The sequence below is a fragment of the Eleutherodactylus coqui genome, chromosome 3, assembly GCF_035609145.1.
Source record: "Eleutherodactylus coqui strain aEleCoq1 chromosome 3, aEleCoq1.hap1, whole genome shotgun sequence".
NCBI classification, from domain to species: Eukaryota; Metazoa; Chordata; class Amphibia; order Anura; family Eleutherodactylidae; genus Eleutherodactylus; species Eleutherodactylus coqui.
In genome coordinates, this window is record NC_089839.1 from 163,867,577 (window position 1) to 163,892,099 (window position 24,523).

A 24,523-nucleotide genomic window follows, 5' to 3' on the forward strand; every position below is an offset into this window, starting at 1 on the left:
TGTCTAAATTTCATACATGCAAGCTCCAATTTTGAAACAGTGGGTGTCTCTAATAAAGTAGCTGTTTACTGTATGCTTCCCATAGCAGTCAATCTATTTGTTTTTTTTTCAGGGCATATGTGAAAATATCAAGCGGGTTCTAGACAAAGCTGAAACTTTTTCTCCGTTCTTATACATGAGGGCCAATGTTTTGGTGTGTGCAGAGATTAAGACATACAATTACCTGGTGCGGTACTAGGCCCAAGGAAGTTGGGGGCTCGTTCATCCGATCATCACTGCTACTTGCCACAGCATAACCTCTGGAACACAAATGGACAGATGTTATTTTATCGTATCAAAGACAAAATACAATTAGCCTTTCTGCGTGCTACAATGTGTGAACCCAGATTAATTTATTATTGTATACTCATGGTGGTTAGAATGGGTTTCCTGAAACAGAGCTCCAAATCTCCTGGCAGTAAGAAAGCTTAAAGGGATTGATCATTTTACATCAAATAGAAAATACTTTTGTAACCTCATTACTGTACTTACTAATGTAGTCTTTATTTCTTTAGGACTCCGTTCTGTTAATTTACTTAAGCCACACCTATACTGTCTCCACCAAAAATTGTGTGTCATGGCTGCCCCTCCATCCGTAGGATGGCTGATTACCACTAAGCCTTCTCCACTGCGCCTGCGCACCATGTATTACTATGGAGAAGGCTGCGTGATGTCTAAGGCACTTCATAGTCAGCCATTTTGTGGGAGGAGCAACCAAGATTAGATAAGTGGGTGTGGCAAAAAGGGTGTGGCTTAAGTAAATCAGCAGAATAGAGCCCTAAAGAAATAAAGACTGCATTAGCAAGTTATAGTGGAGTTCCCATCTACAAACATGACTATGATTGGAACTGCTTTATACAAGGTGCCTGTAAACAGCTGATTGCAGCTTGACTAAACTAGTTCAGTATTTATCATGGAAGTCATGGGCGAACAGAACTGCACAGCGATCCATGCAGTTTCCGCAAGTCCTGAGTTACAGAAACAGAGTAGCCCTGCTGTGCTACATTGTGTAACTCCCACTGACTTCTATGGAAGTTTTGCAAACAGCATAGCCAAAACACACATGGACTTTTTCCATATATTCCGACCACCGCATGCATTCAGGCCGGGTACAGTGAGACCACGACTCAAGGTAGGTGCAGGTCCCACCTCTGGTGCCTGCATCTATCAAAGTTTTATGGTGTATCCAGTGAATATGCCATAGAACAGTAAAGAGATTTCAAAAACATTTCTACTTGTTGTAAAGTGGACAACCGTTTTCACAACTTTCAGCATTTCATTGTTCAGCTCAATGCATAAACTGTATGCAGTAAGCATATAATAAGTTCATATTAAGATCAATCTTAAAGGGGTTGTCTGGTTACTAGACAACATCCCTTTAATAGGGTTGTCTGTAGTAAAATAATAAACTGAGCAGTACTTCACGCCCTGCTGCTGTAGGATCCAGTGCTGTAGCCCGGCTCTGGTCCCGGCATTTGTTGCAATAGCAGACGTCACAGAAAGTCAGGTGGAGGCTGCAGCCAATCAGAGGCTGCAACATCCCGTTCCAGAACTCCTGGCATCATGGCGCTTAGATTGTGTCAGGAGAATAAGTGGTCATGCTGCAGCCTTTGATTGGCTACAGCGGTCACTTGATTTCCATTACATCAGCTGTCACAAGAAATGCCAGGGACCACAGCTGGATCCCAGAGGCAAAGACATAAGTACTGCTTAGTTTATTATTTTACTACAGGCAGCTCTGTTAGGGCTCCTTCACACTGGCGGGAAAAATTGCATGATTTTCTCGTGATGCGAGAGTGAGTGAAAACGCATGACTATGAGAGTCCCGCCAGAGGTTTCCTTCAGCAGAGATGTGAAGCCGTCGTATCCAGGGGTTTTTACATTTTTTCAATGGGGCCGGCTTTAACAGCTTTGACCTTGGTATATAGCACCTGCTGACGGACACTAAGCAAACTAACGAGTTGGCTCCTCCCATTTGCTATATACGCTCTGCAGTTACTCAGCTAATCAGTTTTGTACACAAGCAGTAGGAACGCCCCAGTGGGGCTTATTACGAAATGGAAGTACTTAAAATAACTTAGGAGGGGCGCCAGTGCGACCCTAGACTAACAAAGAGAGAACCCCTATCGGGTGGGTGCTGTGCCCCCAATGAACACGACGAGAAAGAGATTTTATGGTAAGTTCTTTACAAAATCTAGTTTTCTCGTCTGTATCATTGAGGGACACAGCTTTGACCTTGGGACGTTCCAGAGCAGTACCCAAGGGGTGGTAAAATATAAGCCGCCACATTTGTAAAGAAGCGTAATCACCTCTTTAACCGCAACTGGCGTTAATGGGTGCCTAGGCATCCAGCATGCTTAGAGACGGAGCATAAAAGGGCCTGAGAAAAAGGACCCATTCCCCCACCGAGAAAAAGGCTCCCGACAAGGAGTTTCCCACGAGGCACCCGTTGACCAAGAAATATGTGCAGTAACACAGCCTGAACATATGATGTCTCTGGCACGGTAAACCTGCATTGCCACAAAACAGCACCAGTGCAAGGAACCCGCCTCGGAAACCCAAGGATCCATTTGTGTTGTTGGAAGCACCAGCAGAGAGCCGGGTTAACTGAAGAATGCCACTAGAGAGAGGTAAATTTGCGAATTATGACCAAGCTCACTTGTGACCGGCTCGTCCCATGGGACTAGACTTCATCAACGCGGGCCAAGATACCACATGCAATGAGGTAACATCCAACAGGACGATAACTACCTTCTTTTGATGACAGAACTTCCACCCGATAGAGCCGCCCGCTTAGAAGAGAGACGAGTAGACTGGGCAAGCTGGCCGTGACATCAGCAACATCAGAAAGGGGGTTAAAACTTAAGAGCTGGGGGTTCTCTAGCAGGCAACCTAGTTAAACATCAGGGTCCACTGGAGTCCAGACTGTAAACACCTGACTAGGCATGTTGTCGTAACGAGAGCACCGCTGTTGAACGGCTAGTAGGAAATACCCCAACTAGGTCGCCTGCTAGAGGGCCCCCTTCGGGAATGCATGGGCGCTACCCCTATCAGAGGCTCAAAAAATTCCATTAGTATCAGCCTTCTGAGACTATGACAATGGCCACAGCCTCCACATTCTGCATGAAGTCCACGGACCCTGAAGAAGTCTAGGCTTAGGAAAAAAGGTGTCTAAATTGTCAAGCCAGGGTGGCTCCCTACCAGTATGTCACTGCCACCACCTGATTCCAATCAGGCACCCCAAACGTGGCATTACTGCCAAATTACCCCCGGAATGTGAGCTTTGCTGGACCATTTGTGGAACCCTCCGGAGCCGGGAGGGCGAGTGCTAAGAACTGAAATCCGTATTAGTGTATACCGTTTCACGGTCTCCACCAAGCAATCCTGCAGTAGGAAATAGGGCAGGAAATAGCGCAAGAAGATCGCAGCACGCTACTAACTCCATCTGATTAAATGCTTTGTCTCCCGGACGGCACTCTTACCTACGTAGGAAGGCTACGTGGAGAAATGCTGAAGGAGCGAAGTCGTAGATTAATCTGACTACAGAGTACTCCCAACGGCAGCAGCCCAGACATCCCTAATAGAGGAGAATACAAGGACCGTTCTGCCGCCAAAATTTAGGGTCAGCGGCGGACTCTGCCTAAACAGGACCATTCATGCATCATCAATGACATGAGTAACCCACGTCCACATGGACACGGCTGACTGAGCTAGCAGCACAGTCCTCCTAGAAGCAACAGATGCTGGATTGGTAGATGGATCTAAAGCCCCCAGGCACCCTGTCGGAGGGCGAACCCCCAGGCCTGCCACTATACTTAGATAAAACAAGACGACATATTCTTTGACTGACTGGATATCCATCCCACATAGCGGTGAGTGCACATAGTATGCAGCTCTGGGTGGCCCCAGCCCGCATCTCATCCTGTAAGCGGAGAAAGCACTGAAGCTGACCGCAAGGACACTGCAGACGGGCCACCGCAGGGAAGCTAGCCGTCAGGTAAGGCTCCCCCTGTTCCGGAGCGGAGAAGAGGAGCAATGTGTCAGTGAACTTTCTGTGCACAGTACTCCATCCATATGGATGGTACCACAGATGTCAGCAAGCCCGGAGTACTACTGATAACAGCCCGAACATGGCTGGATGCAATCCCGTACTGCATCGAGCGTGCACATGGCACGTGTCTCTTGCCTGGAAACGAACACTGCGCCAAGGCTGCCTGCAGAGAATTGCAGGCAGCAACCCTTAGTGAGCTAGCCACTAGGCAAGGCTCAGCCCGGTCTGTAACAGACCTGAGGAGCAATGTGTCCGAAGACTCCCTGGGCGAGTACTCCTTCCACAGGTCTCAGCAAGGCCGGAGCCATGCTGCAATTAGTTCGAACACTGTTGTTCGTAAAGACGAGATCTTCTCTGGCTTGATGTAATCTCGTACTGTAGTGAGGGCGCCCATAGTGTGTGGCACTGGATGCCCCTGTCCACATGTCATCCTGGACTTGGACACTGTGCCAAGGCTGCCTGCAGGGAACTGCAGGAGGGGCAAGAAGAGAGCTACTGACAGGCAAGGCTCAACCTGGTCCGGAGCAGACATGGGGAGCGATGAGTCCAGAGACTCCCTATGTGAGTATTCATTCAAAATGGAAGGTACTACAGGTCTCAGCAATGCCAGAGACATGCTGGCAATTAGTTCGAACACCGTTGTTCATAAGATTAGATAATCTCTAGCTGGGTGTAAATCTTGTACCGCACATAGTACCAGATAATCCCTGTGCAAGTACTCTTCCAAGTATGGGAGGTACCACAGGTCTCAGCAGGCCCAGAATCACGCTGAGGTTGACCGGGTAGCAATGTGACAGTTCGCTCTCCTGCATAGGGGTGGATTGGAGAGTAATACTGCTCTGTCGACCTGCAGGAGGTGGTGGGGCTATGGCGCCTAGGAATTGGGCACATAGCCATTGGGGGGGTGGGGGAGGGGGTGAGAGGGAGTCCTGAGCTGTGCAAGGCGGGGACAGCAGGCCTCTCATCTTCCAGCCACAGCCCTTGCCATACAGGACCCTCCACGCAAAAAGAAAAGAAAAAAAAAAAAAAAACACCGACCGCCTCGGCACAGCAGCCGGGCTTGACAAGCGGTCCGGCCTTTGGCCAACGGCAAGTGAACACGATACGACGCGCGGCAGCTAATACATACATGCCCAAGGCGGCATTAACCAAGCCATGTGACTCTATACTGAACACACACGGCCACACCGCAAAAGACGCACAGTGGCTACACCACTGGTTATACAGTTAATGCCGTAGAGCGGGTATACCTTAAAGCTGCACAGCGGCTCCACACTGAAGCTGCATAGTGGCTCACAGGCAGTAATCAGTTCACACAGAACAGAACCTGCACAAAATGCTGGAGAATGACACTGCTCACAGCAGGACATACCAGAACAGAGATACAGAAGTATGACACAGTTCACACAGAACGGAACCTGCAGAGAAATGCAGGAGAATGATACTGCTCACAGCTGGACCCAGAACAGAGCCACCAGACATGCAGGAACACAGGACTGCTCAAAAGAAAACCAGCAAACACTAAGAAACCACAGGTCCCAGCAGCAAGCTCTAACATGGTCCCAAAACGGCCAGTGTAGGTATAACACAAACCGCATGGCGGCAAAAACCCTATGCAACAAATACGCAGCCTGTCAGGCAACGTGACACAGGAGAGGACTCCTATACAGGGGCAGGGCAGCATGGGAAGCCATTTTCTTACCTGCTCTTTTTTATTCACCTATCTTCTTTCTTCCTTGACCAGCTCCCCAGGGAGGGAAGAGGCAGCTTTCCTAAGGGACCTATGGCTGGCAGGCAACCCCATCCGTGCCACCTTTTCTTCTCCAGGTAGGGTAGATAACGGACAGCAATGTCTGGCCGTTCGCCCTCCTACATAGGGGTAGATCGGAGAGTAATATTGCTCCGTCGACCTGCAATCGCTTCTTGGTGGAGGACAGACACTTGTCGTTTCCCCTCCTTGTGGGGAACAGGTAGGGAGCTGCCCGGCCTGTCCCCACATCCCTGTAGTCCTGAAGACCTAGCCGAGTACCTTTAGACGGTATATAGCAAGCGTGAGGAGCCAAATAGTTTGTCTGCTTAGTGCCCGCCTCCAATCAGCAGGTGCTATATACGCAAGGTCAAAGCTATGTCCTCCAATGATACAGACTAGAAAATGTCTATTTTCCATTTTAGATGTATTGGGCCACTATAAAAAAGGACTCCAAAGAGTGGATGTAGACTTTAAAGGGAACATCCCCATCTTAGGCATTTATGGCATGTCCACCTCTTGGATAAAGACGTGGCTGCCTTTCCATTGGAGTATATGGAGAGTTTAGGAGCCAGTAATCACGAATGGGGCCCCTAGACCCTGTTCTAGCAATACATGAGAGCTTTGAGGATATGCTGTAAATGCCTAAGATGGCAATACCTCTTTAAAATAATGTATAGGTAAAAAATAATTGCAACTTACCCTTCGGGATGCTGTAAAATTGACACCATGAGTTCCACTGCCAAAGCACCAGCTATCATGGATAGACCCGGCCGGCTCACAGTACACTGCTGATCAAGAGTTCGGTCTCTAGTGGACTATCAAAACAAGAAGTAAAGTTGGTCTTTTTAAAAAACTATTTGGCAGCAACATGAGTTAAAAGGAGCTTAATGGTATACAACTGCTAAACCACACATTTATGTAAAAAAGTGGCTTGTCAAAAATTAAAGATGATCTAATAAACAATCACTGATATCTTTAGTCGCAATGCAGTATAGTGAAATTAAGTTACTGAGGGAATGTACATAAAACATACTGTGTGCTGTGTCACATAACTGTTGTGTCCCCTGGACGTGCAACCTAAATAACATAAATCAAAGGCACAACCGTGCAAAAGGAAACAAAAACTATAGGGGAATGCTCTCCCTATCGTCCCCTAACCCAGGAGGGGGCCCTGCCTACTCGGCAGACCGACCGCGCTGATAAGTGCGAGCCTGCACTCGAACCTGGGCCACTGACCAGTCCCTCACTGGGGGCCCTAGCACAAAACAAAAAGAGAAACAAAACCAAACAGAAAAGCACTTAGCTTATCCAGCAGAGCTTCCACCACACTGTGCTGCTCCGTCGCTGTCCAACAGAAAACTGAAGTGATTGACCAGCACAGGGGTAAATGCTAACACAGTTTAAATAGCATCAGAGCTAGTCAGCATCAGGTGCTGAATGACATCACACTTGCCACTACCACACCCCTCAGCTCCAGGTGAAGCAGGGGCACACCCAAAACCTGGTCTGGCTAGCCAGCCGGGTGCAGGCCTCAGAACGGCTGCAACAATAACCTTTAAACATGTTTTCTAGGATTAAAAAAATTATTGTAGGAGCAGGGAGGGATATGAAATAAAGAAATAAGATATACTTGTCTCCTTAAGAGGCCTCCATCACTCCAATCCCAGAAGAAGTTGCAGCAGTTACACATAGAGCACCGCACACGTAATAACATAGCCAATCACAGGCTTCAGCGGCGGTTTTGCCATGGAAAGGTACATGACTGCTCAGGTGTGTTGTGTGTGATCGCTTCTTCTGGAGCCAGAGCAGCAGGGACTAGGGCTCCGGCGCTGAACAAGGGACCACTTAGGAAACCAAGTATGCCATATTTATGTGCACTCACTGTCTATATATCTTTTTAGTTGCAGGAAACCCCTTTAAAGGGTACGTTCACACAGCTCGTATATTAGTGCAGATCCGAACCAAAAACCATGTCAAAATCCGCAATTGAAAAGATGAAAATGAATAGATCCTAGACTGAACATGAGTCAATAGTGTAATGCAGTAGAAAAAAGGCAAACAATTCTGGGATGTATTAAGAGAAGCATGGAGCCTAAATCACGTGAGGCAATTATTCCCCTCTGCTCTTCCTTGGTAAGACCTCATCTGGAATACCAGTTCTGGGCACCCCAATAAAAAAAAAAAAAGACAGACATAGACAAACTGGAGCAAGTTCAGAAAAGAGTTACCAAGATGGTAAGCGGTCTGCAAATCATATCCTATGAGGAACGGTTAAAGGATCTGGGAATGTTTAGCTTGCAAAAAAGAAGGCCGAGAGGAGACTTAATAGTTGTCTACACATATCTGAAGGGCTGTCACACTGCAGAGGGCTCAGCCCTATTATCATTTGCACAAGGAAAGACTAGAAGCAATGGGATGAAACTGAAAGGGAGGAGACACAGATTAGATATTAGACAGTGACAGGGAACAGGTTGCCACGGGAGGTGGTGGTGGGTTCTCCTTCAATGGAAGTCTTCAAACAAAAGCTGGACAGACATCTGTCTGGGATGATTTAGTAAATCCTGCACTGAGCAGGGGGTTGGACCCGATGACCCTGGAGGTCCCTTCCAACTCCACCATTCTATGATTCCATAATCATTTGATGCAGATTTTGCTGCAGATCTGCAGTAGACTTTACCTTTTTAATTGAAGGGGTAAAGTCTGCTGTGGAGCCATGACAAAATCCAAAAGTACCCCAAGTACTTTCTACGTTGGAAAAAATCAACATGCATTATAATGGAAAACTGTGGCAGAAATCAACCTGTTTTGCACAGATTTCTGCTATGGTTTTGCATATTGGCTGCTATGGATCTGCACATGGATTAACTTGATTCAATGTAATTTTTTCCCTTTTCTGCACACAGATTTCAAAACCATGGAAGGAAAATATGTGCACCGTATAGACTACAACGTGAATTCCACAGAAAGCGGCCATATACTTACTGATATATTAATAAAAAGAGGGCAGGTAAAAACACCACGTTCCTCAACATGCAGACAGCCAAACTGCTATATGGAGAAGCCACCACACAGGTTCAAGGTACTAATCAACAGTACACACCCTCCTTATATTGAGAGGACCCTTTCCGCGGGCTTGTGAGCTTGTGTATTTTGCCCAAAATATTAACCAATACCTTGTATTTATAAGTATGTAACATGCAGTGCAGCTTTAAATGCGGGGGGAGCCCAGGGTGTGAGTGCCGATGTGCTTCATCTATGAAGTGCAGGGCGCCCCGCTGGATTGAAATATGGCATCACTAGTAGGCTGTAAGCCTGCATGCTGCACTACATGTACCGTGTGGCCTCACACCCTGTATATGCATTTTTTGTGCAAGTACAGTACTAAGCAGCCCCCCCTCAATATAAGGAGGTGTGAGAGTGGTTGGTCATCAGTACCTGTACATCTGCTCCTCCATATAGAAGTCTGGCTGTCCGTATGTTGGGGGATAAGTGGTGTTTTTACTTGCCCTCCTGTAATTAGTATATCAGTAAGTATATGGCCGCTTTCTGTGTTTTTTTATCTGTTTATATTTCCCTTTTCTGTGTAAATGCAGTGCTCAGGTGGTACCTGTTCCGAAACAAAGCCCATGAGGAATGTGGGGCTGGATCGCTGGGGTGAGGATGGGTAAGTACCACCACTACTTTTATTGTAACAGATTTGTATACAGTTTTGCAATAACCATGGCACCTGGGCAACCCTTTTAACAGGAATAGGGGGCATATAGAAGGGGCAGTATGACGGCAGAATCAGACTGCACAGTGTTTGTTATGTAGAGACGCACAGGTGTACACAGCAAAGTTGTTTTTTCACTGCAGATGCATTGCAGCAATAAAAAAAAAAACCACAACAATTTAACACTAGAATATAAAAGTTAAATGATTAAGGAATTTTTCAATTATTTACTTTCAAATTTAAAATATACTTGTTAAAACTATTCACTTAAAAATATGTTTTTAACCCCTTACGACCACCTACATTAAGTGGTCATGAAGCGCGTATGAAGCTGGTTCCGGAATCTGAGTCAGCTCTGATCACAGCAGTTAACTACTTAGATGCTGCCGTTAAAGCTGACCACACATCTCAACAGTCAGCGGAAGGGCGGACTCCTTACCTCGCCCCATCAGCATCCACCATGATGCAATCGGGGGGTACCGATAGGTCTATATGGTAGCCTGGAGTCTACGAAAGGCTCCAAGGGCTGACATGCATAGATGCCTAACAAGAAATGCTAGTGGTAGGGGCTTCATAGGCAACACTAAAAATCACTATATACTGCAATACTAAAAGCTGGTACAAACGATCAAATTATCACAAGTCCAAGTTTTACTACACTGTGAACATTGCAAAAATGAAACTCTCCCAAAAAGTCTATGGTACATTAAATGGCAATATTAAAAATAAAAACAATCCCTGATACAGCTGTCAATGGAAAAATAATATGGAGCCATATAGTTATGGCTCTTGGAAAGCAGAGACAAAAAGATGAAAAAATATTTAAAAAAAAAAAAAAATTAAAAAACTTCTGGTCCTGAAGGGGTTAAAAGGAACCCGAAACTTTTCAGGGGAAATGAGGGAAATCTTGTACCTGCTGAAAAAAAGCTAAATAACAGAACTGATTTGATACTTACATCTCCTGGCGCCACCACATCGTTACAAAAATAGCAGCCAAGTTTGTATCCGGGGATGTTGGAGAACAGAGAGGAGCCCAGGAGATCGGATGAGCCGGAGTGTGAATCACTCGCCTCCTCCCGCTTCCCTTTCTTCAATCCATGTCTCATTACCACAAAGGTGTCGAACCCCAGAGCAGCGTTGATGACTAACTGTGGACACAGGAGAGAAATAACAAGCCCGGAAATGTCAGAAAGTCACCAGCACAATGACAGCAATAAGCTGACTGCTTCATCACCGAGAAAGATCGAGCAAGTAAGTAACACTTCTAGCGGTAAGATGGGACCTCGAGGACCGCGTACTGTATGTGGTCACACCAGCGCATCACTTTCCTACTGTTCAACAGATATTTGATAGGATTGTGGTAGTCGCTGACCATTCACGTTTTATGATTTGATGTTTTGCCCTTTTATGTGACACTTTGACGAATTCTAAGAATAAATGCTCCGGAATAGTTAATTAACGGGGGAGATATGTATTTACAGATCTTTTAAAGGGCCATTTACATGGGAGAATCATCACGCAAAATTAGTTCAAACGAACAAAAATGCGCAATAATTGGTTCCTCTAAATGCAAAGCCATCGTGCACTATTCGTTTACTTTTCATTTACCGCTCACTTTCAAACCAGCATAAAAATCATCACTGAATTGCTGACTTCTCGCTGCACCTAAACGCTCCCTGCTCAGCGCTGAGCAAGAAGTGAGCAATGTTCAGTGGTGATCTGCCTGTCTAAACACTCTGCATGAACGAGAACAATTAGCGACGATGTCACCTGATCCTGCAGATTGTTTAGCCGACAGTCATAAGTCCTCAAATGAAAGTGCCAATTATCAGTAATTTACTACATAGTATAAAGGCCCATTTACACGCAACGAATGTCGTTTGAACGAACCACTTTTTTGCTTTGAAATGATGAGAGTTTATATGTAAAGCTAATCAACATGATTGTTTGAAATCCTCGCCATTTCCCTCGTTTGCAGAATCCTTTGGTAGTATTTCTATGTAAAGATAAGTGAAGGAGGATTGTTTGCTCAGGTAGGCGTGTGTATATGTGAATTATCTCTAGGTGGGCGGTTTTTAATTAGTGTGAAGAAAAAGCCAGTATGTGGATTGGCTTTTAAATTAGCCATTTTGGTTAGGCAATCAATCAGCCCTCCCCTCAAGTTGTTTGAATGACTGCTGTTTAAAGTGAACAACAAGCTAACGAACTAGCGACTATTTTTTATGCAGGCTCAAACTCAGGGGCGAACGACAAGTGACTGAATAGTGCAACATGACTTTGCGTTTACACCGAACGATTATCGCTCATTTGAATGAATTTTGAACGACAATCGTTGCGTGTAAATGGGCCATTACTGATACTTTACAAGTTGTCACTTAGGGGAAGCAATCATTATTACATGGCTCATCTACATCAGTTTTATACTTTGTATGTAACCTCCATCAGTATAGCTCACATAACTCCATATTCAAGGTCCATTGACAAAAGATCCATCAGCATGGCGCAAGAGTGGAAGTAAATTTAGTGATATTATTCTACAGTCGTTTTTATTAGACTGGAGGCAGCATTTAGTATAAAAAAGGCAAAGCTTTTATCTTCCTTCCTTTGAGAAACGGATAGAGACGACAAAAGGCCATTTTCACACAAGTACGTATAGTACAGGCGCATTACAGACAAGGTGTCATGGCCCGACTCAGGGTCTACTGAACTGAAATCACAGATCCCTAGATAACCTGTCTTTACCATATTACGCTTGTGTAAAAGCTGCCAGAAAGAGAGAAAGCGACAAACAGAAAACAAGAGCAACAGAAGGAAACGACAAACAATGAGTGCAACTGAGAGCGACAAACCAAGTGTGATCGACAAAGAGCGAGAGCGACAAAAAGAAAGTGAGAACCTCAAACAAAGCGAGAATGAGAAAAGGTATCTCACAAAATGATTGAATTAGAGATTTCAATGATCGTCGTCCCGTGTACACACAGTCACCGACAGGGCACTGAGCGAGAAATTGTTCAGTAGTCAATAGTCGCTTCACTTCAGCTCACTGAACTGCAGAGTCCAGCAAGAGTCTTTTCGCTCCGTGTAAACAGGGGTTGTTCAATCTTTGAATGACTGCCTATTTGCAGTGAATGGAGGTGTGCAGCCAGACGAGCTCTTCGGCGCCCTCCACCTCCATGCACTGAACAACTATTATGGCCAGTTACATGTAACAATAGTCGCTCCATCAATCGAAAGTGGGTGATAATCGTTCCGTCTAAACGAGAAGCCATCATGCACCTTTCGTTCGTCGCTCATTTTTAGCCTGCATGAAAATCATCGGCAGCTTGCTCATTTCTCGCTACGTCTAAACGCTCCCCTCTCAGTGTTTCACAAAGGAATGGGAGCACTGAACGAGAAGTGAACAATTCTCAACAACGATCTGCCTGTCTAAACATTCTGCATGAGCGCGAACAACTGCAAACAAATTAGCGGTGGCATCTCTCGCTCATGCATTCGTTCATAAAGAGTTTATTATGCTGTGTAAAAGGGGCATTAATTTTGTGGGCAAGCATGGGAGTGATAGCCATTGGGATGGCGATTATGTGCTTACGCGTCAGACAGTTGCCCCATGTAAAGTTGCCTAAGGCCTCATGTCTACGGACCTGCACGGTTTCTTAGTGCAGAATCCCGCAGCGGATTCCACCTATGCCCACAGACATGAGGTCAAAAAATACATTTATTCCCCTGTCCGGATGCGGCGCAGGTCTCCTCAGTCGCAGCCGGATCTTCTTTCTTCTGCACGGTGGATGCGCTTGGGACGCCAGCAAAATGCTGCGCACATGCGCCGCGCTTTCCTTTTTTTTTTTAAATGGCCTGCTTTCCCGCGGATCCGCAGCATGGATGCAGTGTCAGCTGCATCTGTGCCGCGGATTGGACGGCTTCCATTGACTTCAATGGAAGCTGTCTGTGCGGGAAAACCGCAGAAAACGGAGCATGCTGCGATTTTTATCCCGCGCGTTCGATCCGCACGTCTGGATAAAATGACATCCGCAAGTACTTAATTACCAGTGGATGCCAAATGCATGTCTATGGGCATATTGAACTGCGGATCATCCGTGCGGATTCGACAATTCAATTTTGCCTGTGGACATTGGGCCTAAGGAGTGTGAGACATAAAGAAAGTGAAATGCAAACAAAGGCAGACAGACCGGTCTCCTAGGCTCTTGTGTTAGGCCTCTCTCACATAGGCCTTTTTACAGCGATTTTGAACTCCACAGTAAACGCTCACATTGAAATCAATGGGGCCTAACAGACATGCACTCGATCGCAGCGCTGGACGGCGCTTTCCAGCACTGCAATTTTCGAGCGGAGTCTGTTCTATTCTTTGCATTTAGCGCACCCCATCCATGAGGGCTTGTGCCAAACCCCGCTGTCAGCCACAGGGAGCTGCGGCCGAAAACTGCAGTAAAATCGCAGCACTGCTGTGTGAGAGCAGCCTTAGTCCTCCCTCATACAGAGGGTTTTTACCGTGATTAATGCGGTGTTTTGAATGCTGTGGTAGTGGCAGTATAACGCTCCCACTGAAATCAATGGGGCCTCGCAGACATGCATTTGGTCGCAGCGCTGTCTGCTCTATCTTTGTCCATTTAGCGCACCTCATCACCCAGCACAATGATGGGGTGCGCTAAAACTCGCTGTTGGCCGCAGGGAGCTGCTGACAAAAACGAAATAAAATCGTGTCACTTTGCCACGTTCACGTGTGAGGAGGCCTTACGGCTCATATTACCTACAGCAGAACATCGTACAGTGAAGCTCTCATACTGAACACCGGGGCAGAGAGGAGTCAGAAATGGCCTCCAATGGTCAGCATGTTCTGGACAGTTTGCAGCACAGTCCTCAGCAGCTACAACGTCTTATAAACCGAGTAAGGCCAATAACAGTAAGTGCATGCGTGTTTAATAATATAGTTTTAACCTACACACATTTCATTTTGCAGTTGTATTAACCCCTTCAGATTCACCTGGCACCGGAAAATGAAAAGTCCCTTTATCCAGGAGAGCAGAAGCTGAGTCACTGCCGGATCACATAACAGGCCCCGATCCTGACCTTTTAGAACCTCTGGCCATAAAACGCGTGAGTGGAGTCACCACAGTACAAGGCGGATAATATTACAAAAGACCACAGCTAGTAGTTAAATCTTCCCTTCATACCCGAAAATTCCTGTATGACTACTACTTCCTCCAAAACCCCCTATACAGCAGTCATGTTCCAAAGGGTGACGGCAACCTTCTAAATGGAAAGCAAAGGCCAGGAGATGTAATTGGCTTTTCCATCATTCGTCCGCAGACAAAAATTCAGAGTATAAGTGAAAAATGCCAAAATATCCACAGCTTCTATTCTGCGAGATTGGAAACAGCTATTTGGTGAGTGGAGCCAAGTTTCATAAAAACTTCATATTCATGAGGGAGTCTGCAATCTTGGGCAGTAAAAAAAACGGACAGATTTCACTACAAGTCTACATGTGTTTTAAATCCGTTCTTGCTCAGTTTTTAATGCATGTGTCATCACAGCATTGTCCGTTTTTGCGCTTACAAGACGTTGACCCAATTGATGTCATTTAACCCTTTCCAATCCACTGTCTGAGGTCTTCTAATACTCTGATTGAAGGCTGTACAGCATAGATGTCCGACAAGGTACTCTTACTGTATATTACTGGCCGCTCTGTTGTTGGGGCCTCTCCAGCATGTCACATACTGCAGTACTGGTTCTAGTCAGCAGATGGTGCCATTGTATAATGGCAGAAAGAGAAAATCCCTTAGGAAACCCTGAATCCAAAATTGGATTGCAAAGGGTTAAAACTTCCACTGAGTGAATGGGTAGAAGAAAAAAAAGGGAGCGCATGCATAAAATGCAAGTGCATTTCGTTTTCTAATGCACCCACTGACTTGAACTCAGGTCCGAGAATCACACTAGAATAGGATATGCCGCAAGTTTTTTTTGCTTTTTTACATGGACCATCGGTTGGTGAAATGGATCCCAGTCTAATGGATCTTTAATGGGCTTTAATAGATCCCAGTTTTGTCACTTTCAAACTCAGATGTTAAAATTGCGCATGTGAATAATCCTTAATAAAATCAGCAGAGAAAGTCATGAGAAAGGAGTGATGTTTCTTGTGAACCGAATGGATGCGATTCCAGAAATCCTGTCTCGCTGTCATCATTAGCTCCCATTGACCTGCTGTGCTACAATTCCCTGAGAACACCTTATTACTAGGAAACAGTAAATAGCGCTAGAAAGAATTGGTGAAGAGGATATGGTCACATGGGGTGGATATGCTAAATATTTTACAGCATCAGTTTGTGTGCAGAAAATACACAGAGTACTAGATTACAAGCCAAATGGATGAGATTTCAAGAAATCAACCGCTGTGGAAGAAGTAGTAGTCAGCAGCGTAAAGTCACCCACAGTGCAACTTTTATGTCTGCAGTGTGCCAATTTATGCTGTGCATTAGGCTGTATCCACAAGGGCTACAAAACATCGCCCATGTGAAAGAACCCGTTGGAAACCAACAAGTGTGGTGGCTCAGCTGTCAGCACTGCTACCTTGCAGTGCTGGAGTTGTAGGTGCAAATCTGACTAAACATGATGGCTGTATGGAGATTTTTAAAGTTCATGTTGCCCGATAATTTACATACAGAAAGCACATTAAAAAGGTGCTTGAGTGAGGATTCGGTGTGCATTCAACATGTCTGTCAATGACCTTTTAGTAGAAGTGTAATGATATAAAACCCTTTAATAACAATGTATCTGAGTATTGATACTGCTGGGGATGAGCTGGAAAACATTAGGAAGGATTTTTAAAGATTGGCAATTAAATAATTACAGTTTGGAAATCTGATTTTCTTTAGCGCTCTCTTTAACTTGCATTATAGGTGATATTAAAGGCATTTATTACCTTCTTCTGGCTCGCAGCAATGACAGTGGGCAGCCAACGACTCTCCCGTGTATCCATTAATAGAAAAATGACGTCATGCTCAGCGATGAGCGCCTCCAGTTTCTCCACTTCTTTAGCTGCCTGAGTCATAGTCTCCTCGGAGAAGTTCACAGGATGACCCGGCATTGGAATACTCATGTTAAATCCTTCAGCGGTCTACAAACAGGCAGAAAAACAATCATGTAGCCATTACAGATAAGGCGTAGTAACTCAGCAACATGGTGTATAATGCTTAAGGCGACCCGCCAGGTCTGGGACAAAACTCTGTCCTGGGACTGGATGGAGAAGGGTGGATATTTCTTCTCTGCCGCCCCACAGTTCTGGGCCCAGTTTCTGGCCATCCAATATGTACTGCTCTCCGGCTGGCCAGTGCTGATCACATGCACAGCATTGGCCAATTAGAGAACAGGTATACTGCATTAGTAGTCTAATACTACCAAATGAACTGGAGGAAATAGGTAGCTTGAAGATGGCGGCAGCTATCTTGAATAGACGAAAATTGGACCAAGAACCAGCAGATCAGCATGGCAGCCCGAATGCACAGTATGTAACTGTACGCCCTGTAGCATTAAGAGGTTAAAGAGGGTCTGTCAATACTTTTCCCCTAGGATACTAGATTTTATAGTTTTATGAGATATTCATTACAGCGTAAATACACGAAAGCTGAACATTTTATTATTAACCACTTCACGACTGCTGATGGTAAATTTCCAATGCTGCTTGCTGGTGTCTGTGCAGCAGCGTTGTACATTTATATTCTTCATTCTTCTGGAGATTGCATACCTCAGGGAGGCTGAACAAAACAGGCCGTTACTAATAGCCTCTCGTTTGGGTGCAGTTATGGGGACTTGGATGGTTCTAGGCCCTATGATGTGATTGTGTGCCATTCTTAGGGCTGGCAGTAAAAGTTTGTTGTAGTAATAAACTTTGCCAGAATTTGAGCGCTATAAAACTCTGACAGTGTGGGATGGAAGGAGACAGGAGCAGAGCATACTGTAAAATACCACATGAACCCCAAATTAACTCCTCTTATTACTTAATCCCAATATATCGTATTTACACTTAGGTAGGTGGGATTTATGCAGTCTAGGTGATTGCATAGTGCAGAGTTCGTTTTTTAATATATTTACTAAAAATGATATCAATGTGTTATTACATCAATTGGTTAATTAAAAGTATGCCTCAAAATTTTAAAAATCAAAGTTAAAATAGGAATTCTCCTAAATTGCTTAAAAACATACATTTTTCGAATGTGCTTCCAAAATATACAAATTAAAATATATATCTGATCATTTTTTATTTTTTACACAATACAGGCTCATACAGACGAGTGTGTTTATGAGCGTACAATCGTGCACACATAACCACGTGTCTATTAGAGCCATTGGTTCCCTATGGTGTGTTCACATTTCCATGATTTATAGGCTTGCAAACGTGCGTACCTGCAAAACACATGACATGTGTGCCTGCGGTGTGTGTCAATATTGCCCGCAGAAGTCCCCTTGTCACTGAACACTGCGACAGCACTGTCGCCGTGTTCAGTGACAAGGGGTCTCCTTGTGGGGAGTAAAGAATCCCCTGCCACAGCTGTGGCAGAGGATCGCAATGTTTTCCTATTGCTTTCAATGGGGCATCTGCAGTAGTCATTGAAAGCAATGGGCTGCCTGCAACCCCTGCAACGATTTTCAGGGAAGGGCTTTAAATATAAACCCTTCCCTGCAAACCATCACAGGCTTGTGTAAAAAAAGAAAATATATATGCTCACCTCTCTGTCGCTGTCGGGGCTCAGGCACGTCTTCTTTGCTTAACCCTGGGCAGTGTAGTGAAGTTCTCTCAACCAATCACAGGCAGCGCTCAGCCATGTATTGAATGACAGCTGAGTGCTGCCTGTAATTGGCTGAGCGCTGTGACCAATGACAGGCAGTGCCCAGCTGTCATTCAATGTGTGGCTGAGCACTCAGCCAATCAGATACAGCCCTTTCAGTAGCTGGGGATTTGAAATCCCCGCCTGCTGAAAGAACTTCACTACACCGCCTGGATATCAAGCGGCTAGACACGCCCGAGCCCCGACAGCGGCGGAGAGGTAAGTATATATTTTTTTTATTTTTTTACACAAGCCAGGGATGATTTTCAGGGAAGGTATTATATTTAAAAGTCTTTCCCCGAAAATCACATTAGGGGCTGCCGGCAGCCCATTGCTTTCAATGGGGCTTGTGACAGCAGCGGCGGCCCGTTTGAAGGCAATAGGCACGGACCTGCTTTCACCTGTGTTTTGGTACGTTTGTGGACACACGGATTTGTGCGCACGTACATGTGAGCAAATGCAGGCTCGTCTGAATGAGGCCTATGTAAGTATGTGACATACTGTAGTTAAAAATATGAAAAAAAAATCAATTTTTTTTCAAAAGTTTTTCTCAAATTTGGGGCTTTTTAATAAATATATGTGCAAAGTTTTTATAGTTTTATCATTAGTAAAGATAGAAAGTAGAGGACATTGTAGCGCGAATCTATACCTGCTCACAGCAAGCATAGACTTAAACTTGCTGCATCTTGCACTGTTGCTGAGACAGAAAATGAAGGGTGCGCCTCTTAATAAATTTATGACGTCACTCAGGTTAAGCTTACTGTACAAAATAGCCTTCATAAATCTCCCCGTAAGCATTTTACCATTCGGGTATGTTCACACATAGCAGGAATGCTGCAGATTTTCCGCAGCAAGATTCTGCTGTGATTCCGCGTTTTGCACATCAAGAAACGTGTTAAAATCCACATCACTGGGGTGGATTTTGACTTGGTTACAGCTGCATAACTGCAACTCATTCCAGCCTACAATGCAGCTCCTCTCACCTCGAAATACTGAGCCCCCGCAGCAGCACACATCTCTCACCAGCATCCGCTACTAAACGTCGCCGCCGCTGGTTAGGTGATGGGAAAGTGGGTGCATCACTTGAGCAGCGGCTGCAGCAGGCTCAGTAGCTGTTTCTGGATGAGGGATGTACGCTGCAGTGAGGACTCAACATTCCCAGGTGAGAAGGGTGGCGTTGCAGGCTAAAATCAGCTGTGAACCTGCAGCTGAAACCAAGTCAGCATCCACACCAATGGATTTTGACACAATTATTGATGCAGACATGTTGCGAATTTTGCTGCTGTGAAAAAACTGCAGCATTTCGGCTAGGTGTGAACATACCCTAATACAGATCACTGAGCCTTTATCTTCTTCTACGCTGCATTGTGATACTATGTGACAGCAGGAAGAGGAATTCTCAAATTGTTGGCCAGCTGGTCGCAGACTTCATGGTGGATGCGGAGAGGGACACAACAGTGTATTCTTCGCAATATATCGAACCAGCTGTGTAATAAAGACAACTTATAAAGCCTGACTGCTATACGTTCTTCGTACCACGCCAGGAAATATCCTTTGAAGTTTCTCCGCCGCTGCCAGAGCCTTTGATTTTCCACCTCCAAGGCAATCTTCAAACTCATAGAGAGGCTGCCGAACGGGGTTGGAGTAGGAGATTTTGGCATTATCCACAAACGTTATATGTCTGACTCCCCAGCCCTAGTGAGAAATAGAGGACAAACAAATGATGCGGAGTTTCAGAATACTATCCACATACTTAATGAAAGAGAAAGCAGTATTCTTCTAATGATTCCATAGCTTATCAGTCAGATCAGTCAGTTATGAGGATAGAACGGTTGTAAGCACGTCCAGGCTCGGCTCATAACTGACAATTTTACTCTGTTTTTTGTCCCTATAAACGCCAGATGTTACATGATTGTTTATAGGATTTGCATGTTTTTCAAGTTGTAGTGTTTTTTTTTGTTTTTTTTTACAGGAGCAATAGCTGTTCAGTGAATGGAGGCGGAGCGCTCCGGAGATCTCTTCTGGCCGTCCATCTCCATTCACTTTAAAACGGCAGTCGCTCAAACACCTGCCTGCTTATGCGGAGCGAGAATTCATTCAGCAGTGGCTTTGCTTCAATGAGCTATAACCCCCCACCAATAGGATATCGATGTCCCATCCTTAGAATAGGTCATTAATATCCTAGTCCCATAAAACCCCTTTAATTAACTGTACATTAGACATTTTCATTTCTGAACAGGTTGCTTGTTGCACTGAGTGGCGGCTTTCAGCTCTCACAATGGGGTAACAATGGGAAGGTGAGTAGAACACATCCCCAGATTCAGCGGGTCAGCTACTTCAAACCCATAGGCTTAGCTTATAGGGCTTAAGGTAGCTGACATAGTCTCTTTAAAATAGAGCTGTAGGCTCTTTTGTGCTCGTTACACATGTATGTGTGGCAATTACCTACTTCCAACAGTTTTTCAAGGTGACTGAGTAGCCCATCACCATTTTATACTTGTAGTACCAGAAACTAGCAATCCATGACCTGATTAGTCAGCTTATAGCTAGAGCGTTTTTGCAAAGTCAGTCTTTAAGAATCTAGTATAAATCCACATATTTTATTAGACTTGACATCCACTTTAACCCTTTCCAATCCCGTCTGACGTCTTCAGAAATTCTGATTGAAGGCTGTACAGCTCCAATGTCGGAAGACGTCTGGCAGGGTATTCTTACTGTATATTACTGGCCACTCTGTTGTCAGGGGCCTCTCCAGCATGTCCCATACCGCAGTACTGGCTCTAGCCAGCAGATGGTGCCATTGTATAACGGCAGAAAGAAAAAGCCCCCTAGGAAACCCTGAATCCAAACTTGGATTGCAAAGGGTTAAATTTTCTAATTCATACTAATATTATAAATGTGAAAGTAACTCTCTCTGTTTGTTACCTTTTCACGGATAAACCGCTGAAGCGATTTTGATGAAATTTGGCAGGGAAATAGCCGGCATCTTGAGGAAGGACATAGGCTACGTTTTATCCTGAAAATTTATCAAGTTCTCTAGGGAGTGCAACAAGACAGATTTATTTTGTGATGCGCAGGCGCTCCTCCGCTCCAGCTCCATGCCGTGCGGCGAGGGGGAGGGAAAGGAGGCGCATATCATAAGCTAGGCCTACACAAATGAGCAGACATGTGAGGGCAGCCGCCCGTATGCGATTAATAGGTGCGGCGGAGTAGAGGGGAAGGGGGTGCACATCATAAGCTAGGCCTCCCCAAAAGGGCAGACACATGAAGGCAGACGTCATTGCCGCATGTATGCGATTATTAAGCTAGCAGAGATACACGGTGTTGACTGGGATTAAAACTTGAACGCCAGACACAATAACATGGACTGAGATTTTAAAGAAAATCTGTGTTGCCTATAGCAACCAATTACAGCACAACCTTTATTTTACCACAGCTTGGTAAGAAATGGTTTACTTTTGACAATCGTATTTCCTATCTATTTTTTGGTCTTCTTTTAATATGCCGCACAAGTCAGATCTATCGCGGAGCACTAGCAGACCACGAGCCGTGAAAATTACAGGAAGCCAAGAATCTGATGACCATGCTGAGGCAAGAAGGCATCAACAAGCTGAAAGACAAGACAGCAGTACAGACCCCGGAGCAGTCTCAGGCCTGTTGGACTTATGAGCGTCACGCATCTCTTAGAGCTACAGAGACATTGGAGCAATCCCAGGTCCGCCGGACCCCAGACCCTGACTGTGACGCACCCCTCAGAGCTATACAGTAAAACCCAGATTAGATTTTTTTCAAAATTACAAATTCCACGAGGACGAAGTCGCGGGTAACAAGCTAGTAAATAAAATAAACAAAAGATGGAGCTGATATAGCCAAAAGCAAATACACTCATTGTGCATCAGTAGGCTTAAACTAACCATTAGTGTTCTGGCCACGTTGCACCCGAGTGTACCCGCTCCCAGCAACAAGCACTTAGTGGAGATGACTTTCTCCAAATCCAGAGTGGGTACAAGTCTCCAGCGCATCAACTTTAGGTTAAGATCCACCGATGATTCTGCTAACCTGGAAAAGAAAAACATGGTTAGTACTGAATATTGGGACGGCTGTAATGCAAATTTTGTAAGGAAAAGATGATTAAGCTAACGTACGGATGACATCTGATGGGTGGCACAACTGTACTTCTAAAAACCTAGCTTAACTTCTAAACGGCCACGTCATTTTTGGCCTTCAGGACTACACAAGTTTTGTAATTTTTCATCTCGCCATTCTAGAACCAATTTTTGAAACACCCCAGCATTACGGGGCCCTCTTTTTTGCATAACAAGGTGTACTTTCAACCCTTTTATCGTGAGTCACCCCTATTTTCTTGTAAGTGCTTTCAGGCAGGGCTCTCACTCCTCTTGTGTGACTTGTTAATTAAATTGTTACCGCGGACTGCCTTATTTTGTCTCTTCATGTACCCAGATTCCTAAAGTGCTGCACAATATGTTGGCACTATATAAGGATTATTAGTACACAGGGCCCCTGCAGTGTGTTCACTGGTATCAACTAACAGACTCTCAAAAGAGAAAGCCCTGGAGAACTTGACCAGCTCCATGGCTGTTTTTCCAGTGGTGCAGTCATGTTCCCTTGTGTGATGACAACGGTCACAAAAGGGTCCCTCCCTTTTACCAGTGTGCAACCAGCCTGGAATGGAGTTTTCTCTGATCCCAGTAGTTTCTGTAGGAGAGCACTGTGTATTACAGCCATCTTCTAGTTGGTGATCATGTAGGCATAGTTGCGATGCCAGAGCCATCACTTTGACATAGCAGTACATTCATTTGTATCAACTACCCGATATTCTTGACATGTTATTACATCTGGAGGTGGGAAGGAGTTAAAGGGGTTGTCCCGCGCCGAAACGGGTTTTTTTTTTTTTCAATAGCCCCCCCGTTCGGCGCGAGACAAACCCGATGCAGGGATAACAAAAAAAAAAACGGCCAGTACTTACCCGAATCCCCGTGCTCCGGTGACTTCATACTTACCTTGCGAAGATGGCCGCCGGGATCTTCACCCTCGGTGGACCGCAGGGCTTCTGTGCGTTCCATTGCCGATTCCAGCCTCCTGATTGGCTGAAATCGGCACGTGACGGGGCGGAGCTACGAGGAGCCGCTCTCCGGCACGAGCGGCCCCATTCAGAAAAGAAGAAGACCGGACTGCGCAAGCGCGTCTAATCGGGCGATTAGACGCTGAAAATTAGACGGCACCATGGAGACAATGTACATTACAAAGTGCATTACAAAGTGCATTAATATGGCCATACAGAAGTGTATACCCCCACTTTGTTTCGCGGGACAACCCCTTTAATCATTAAAAATTAGTACACAAAGGTTTTGGCCCTCCTCTGAGAATGTTAACCCTTTCCAATCCATTTATTTTTTCTCACCCATTCTCCCCAGCTCCAAATAAATTGGAGCTGGGAGAATGGGTGAGAAAAAATACATTTTCCCTGCACCCTCCTGATCTGACAGAGTTCAGGAGGGTGCAGGGAGGGACCTGCTTACCTGTCCGGCGTCTTGTGCATTCTCCTTCTGCCTCCCGGCTCGGCGATCATGTGACCGCCGGGGGTCAGGTAACACCTGGCGGTCACATGATCGCCGGGTCGGGAGACAGAAGGAGAATGCACAAGACGCCCGTCAGGTAAGCAGGTCCTTGCACGGTGCAGGCGCCCGGCTCGGCGTTCATGTGACCGCCGGGGGTCAGGTAACACCGGCGGTCACATGATCGCCGGCCGGAATCTATGCATTGCATAGCGCTAATTGAGCGCTATGTAATGTGTAAAGGAGTGGGCAGAAAGGGTTAAAAACCCTTTCTGCCTTCTCCTCGGGGGTCCTCGATGACGACCAGTAAAGGAGTGCATCTGCACCCGATGTGCCTGACGATCGGGTGCAGATCCACTCCTGCACTGCAGTGTCGGGCCTGCCCCGACATCGGAGCTGTGGAGGAAAATGATGTCGGGGCAGGCCCGACATTGCACTGGAAAGGGTTAAAAGGGTTGTTTCTTCTCAACAACCTCCTTTACAAAAGTAGCCTTCAAAATCAAAGATGCACTCTGGCAAAAACACATTTTCTCATCCCTCCCCCAGATTGTTTGTCAA

At 45.5% G+C, this 24,523-nt stretch overlaps 1 protein-coding gene across 1 annotated transcript in view; it reads right to left on the reverse strand.

Annotated features, from left to right (window-relative positions):
* The window catches only part of ATG7 (autophagy related 7), a 256,231-nt gene that overhangs the window by 180,756 nt on the left and 50,952 nt on the right, over positions 1-24,523 (reverse strand). The window contains exons 11-16 of the mRNA XM_066596488.1: positions 22,304-22,448; positions 19,926-20,084; positions 16,487-16,681; positions 10,509-10,700; positions 6,540-6,655; positions 224-299 (exon numbers count right to left, since the gene is read on the reverse strand). Of these exons, the coding sequence (XP_066452585.1) occupies positions 224-299; positions 6,540-6,655; positions 10,509-10,700; positions 16,487-16,681; positions 19,926-20,084; positions 22,304-22,448 (883 nt within the window). The remainder of the gene's footprint in view (positions 1-223; positions 300-6,539; positions 6,656-10,508; positions 10,701-16,486; positions 16,682-19,925; positions 20,085-22,303; positions 22,449-24,523) is intronic.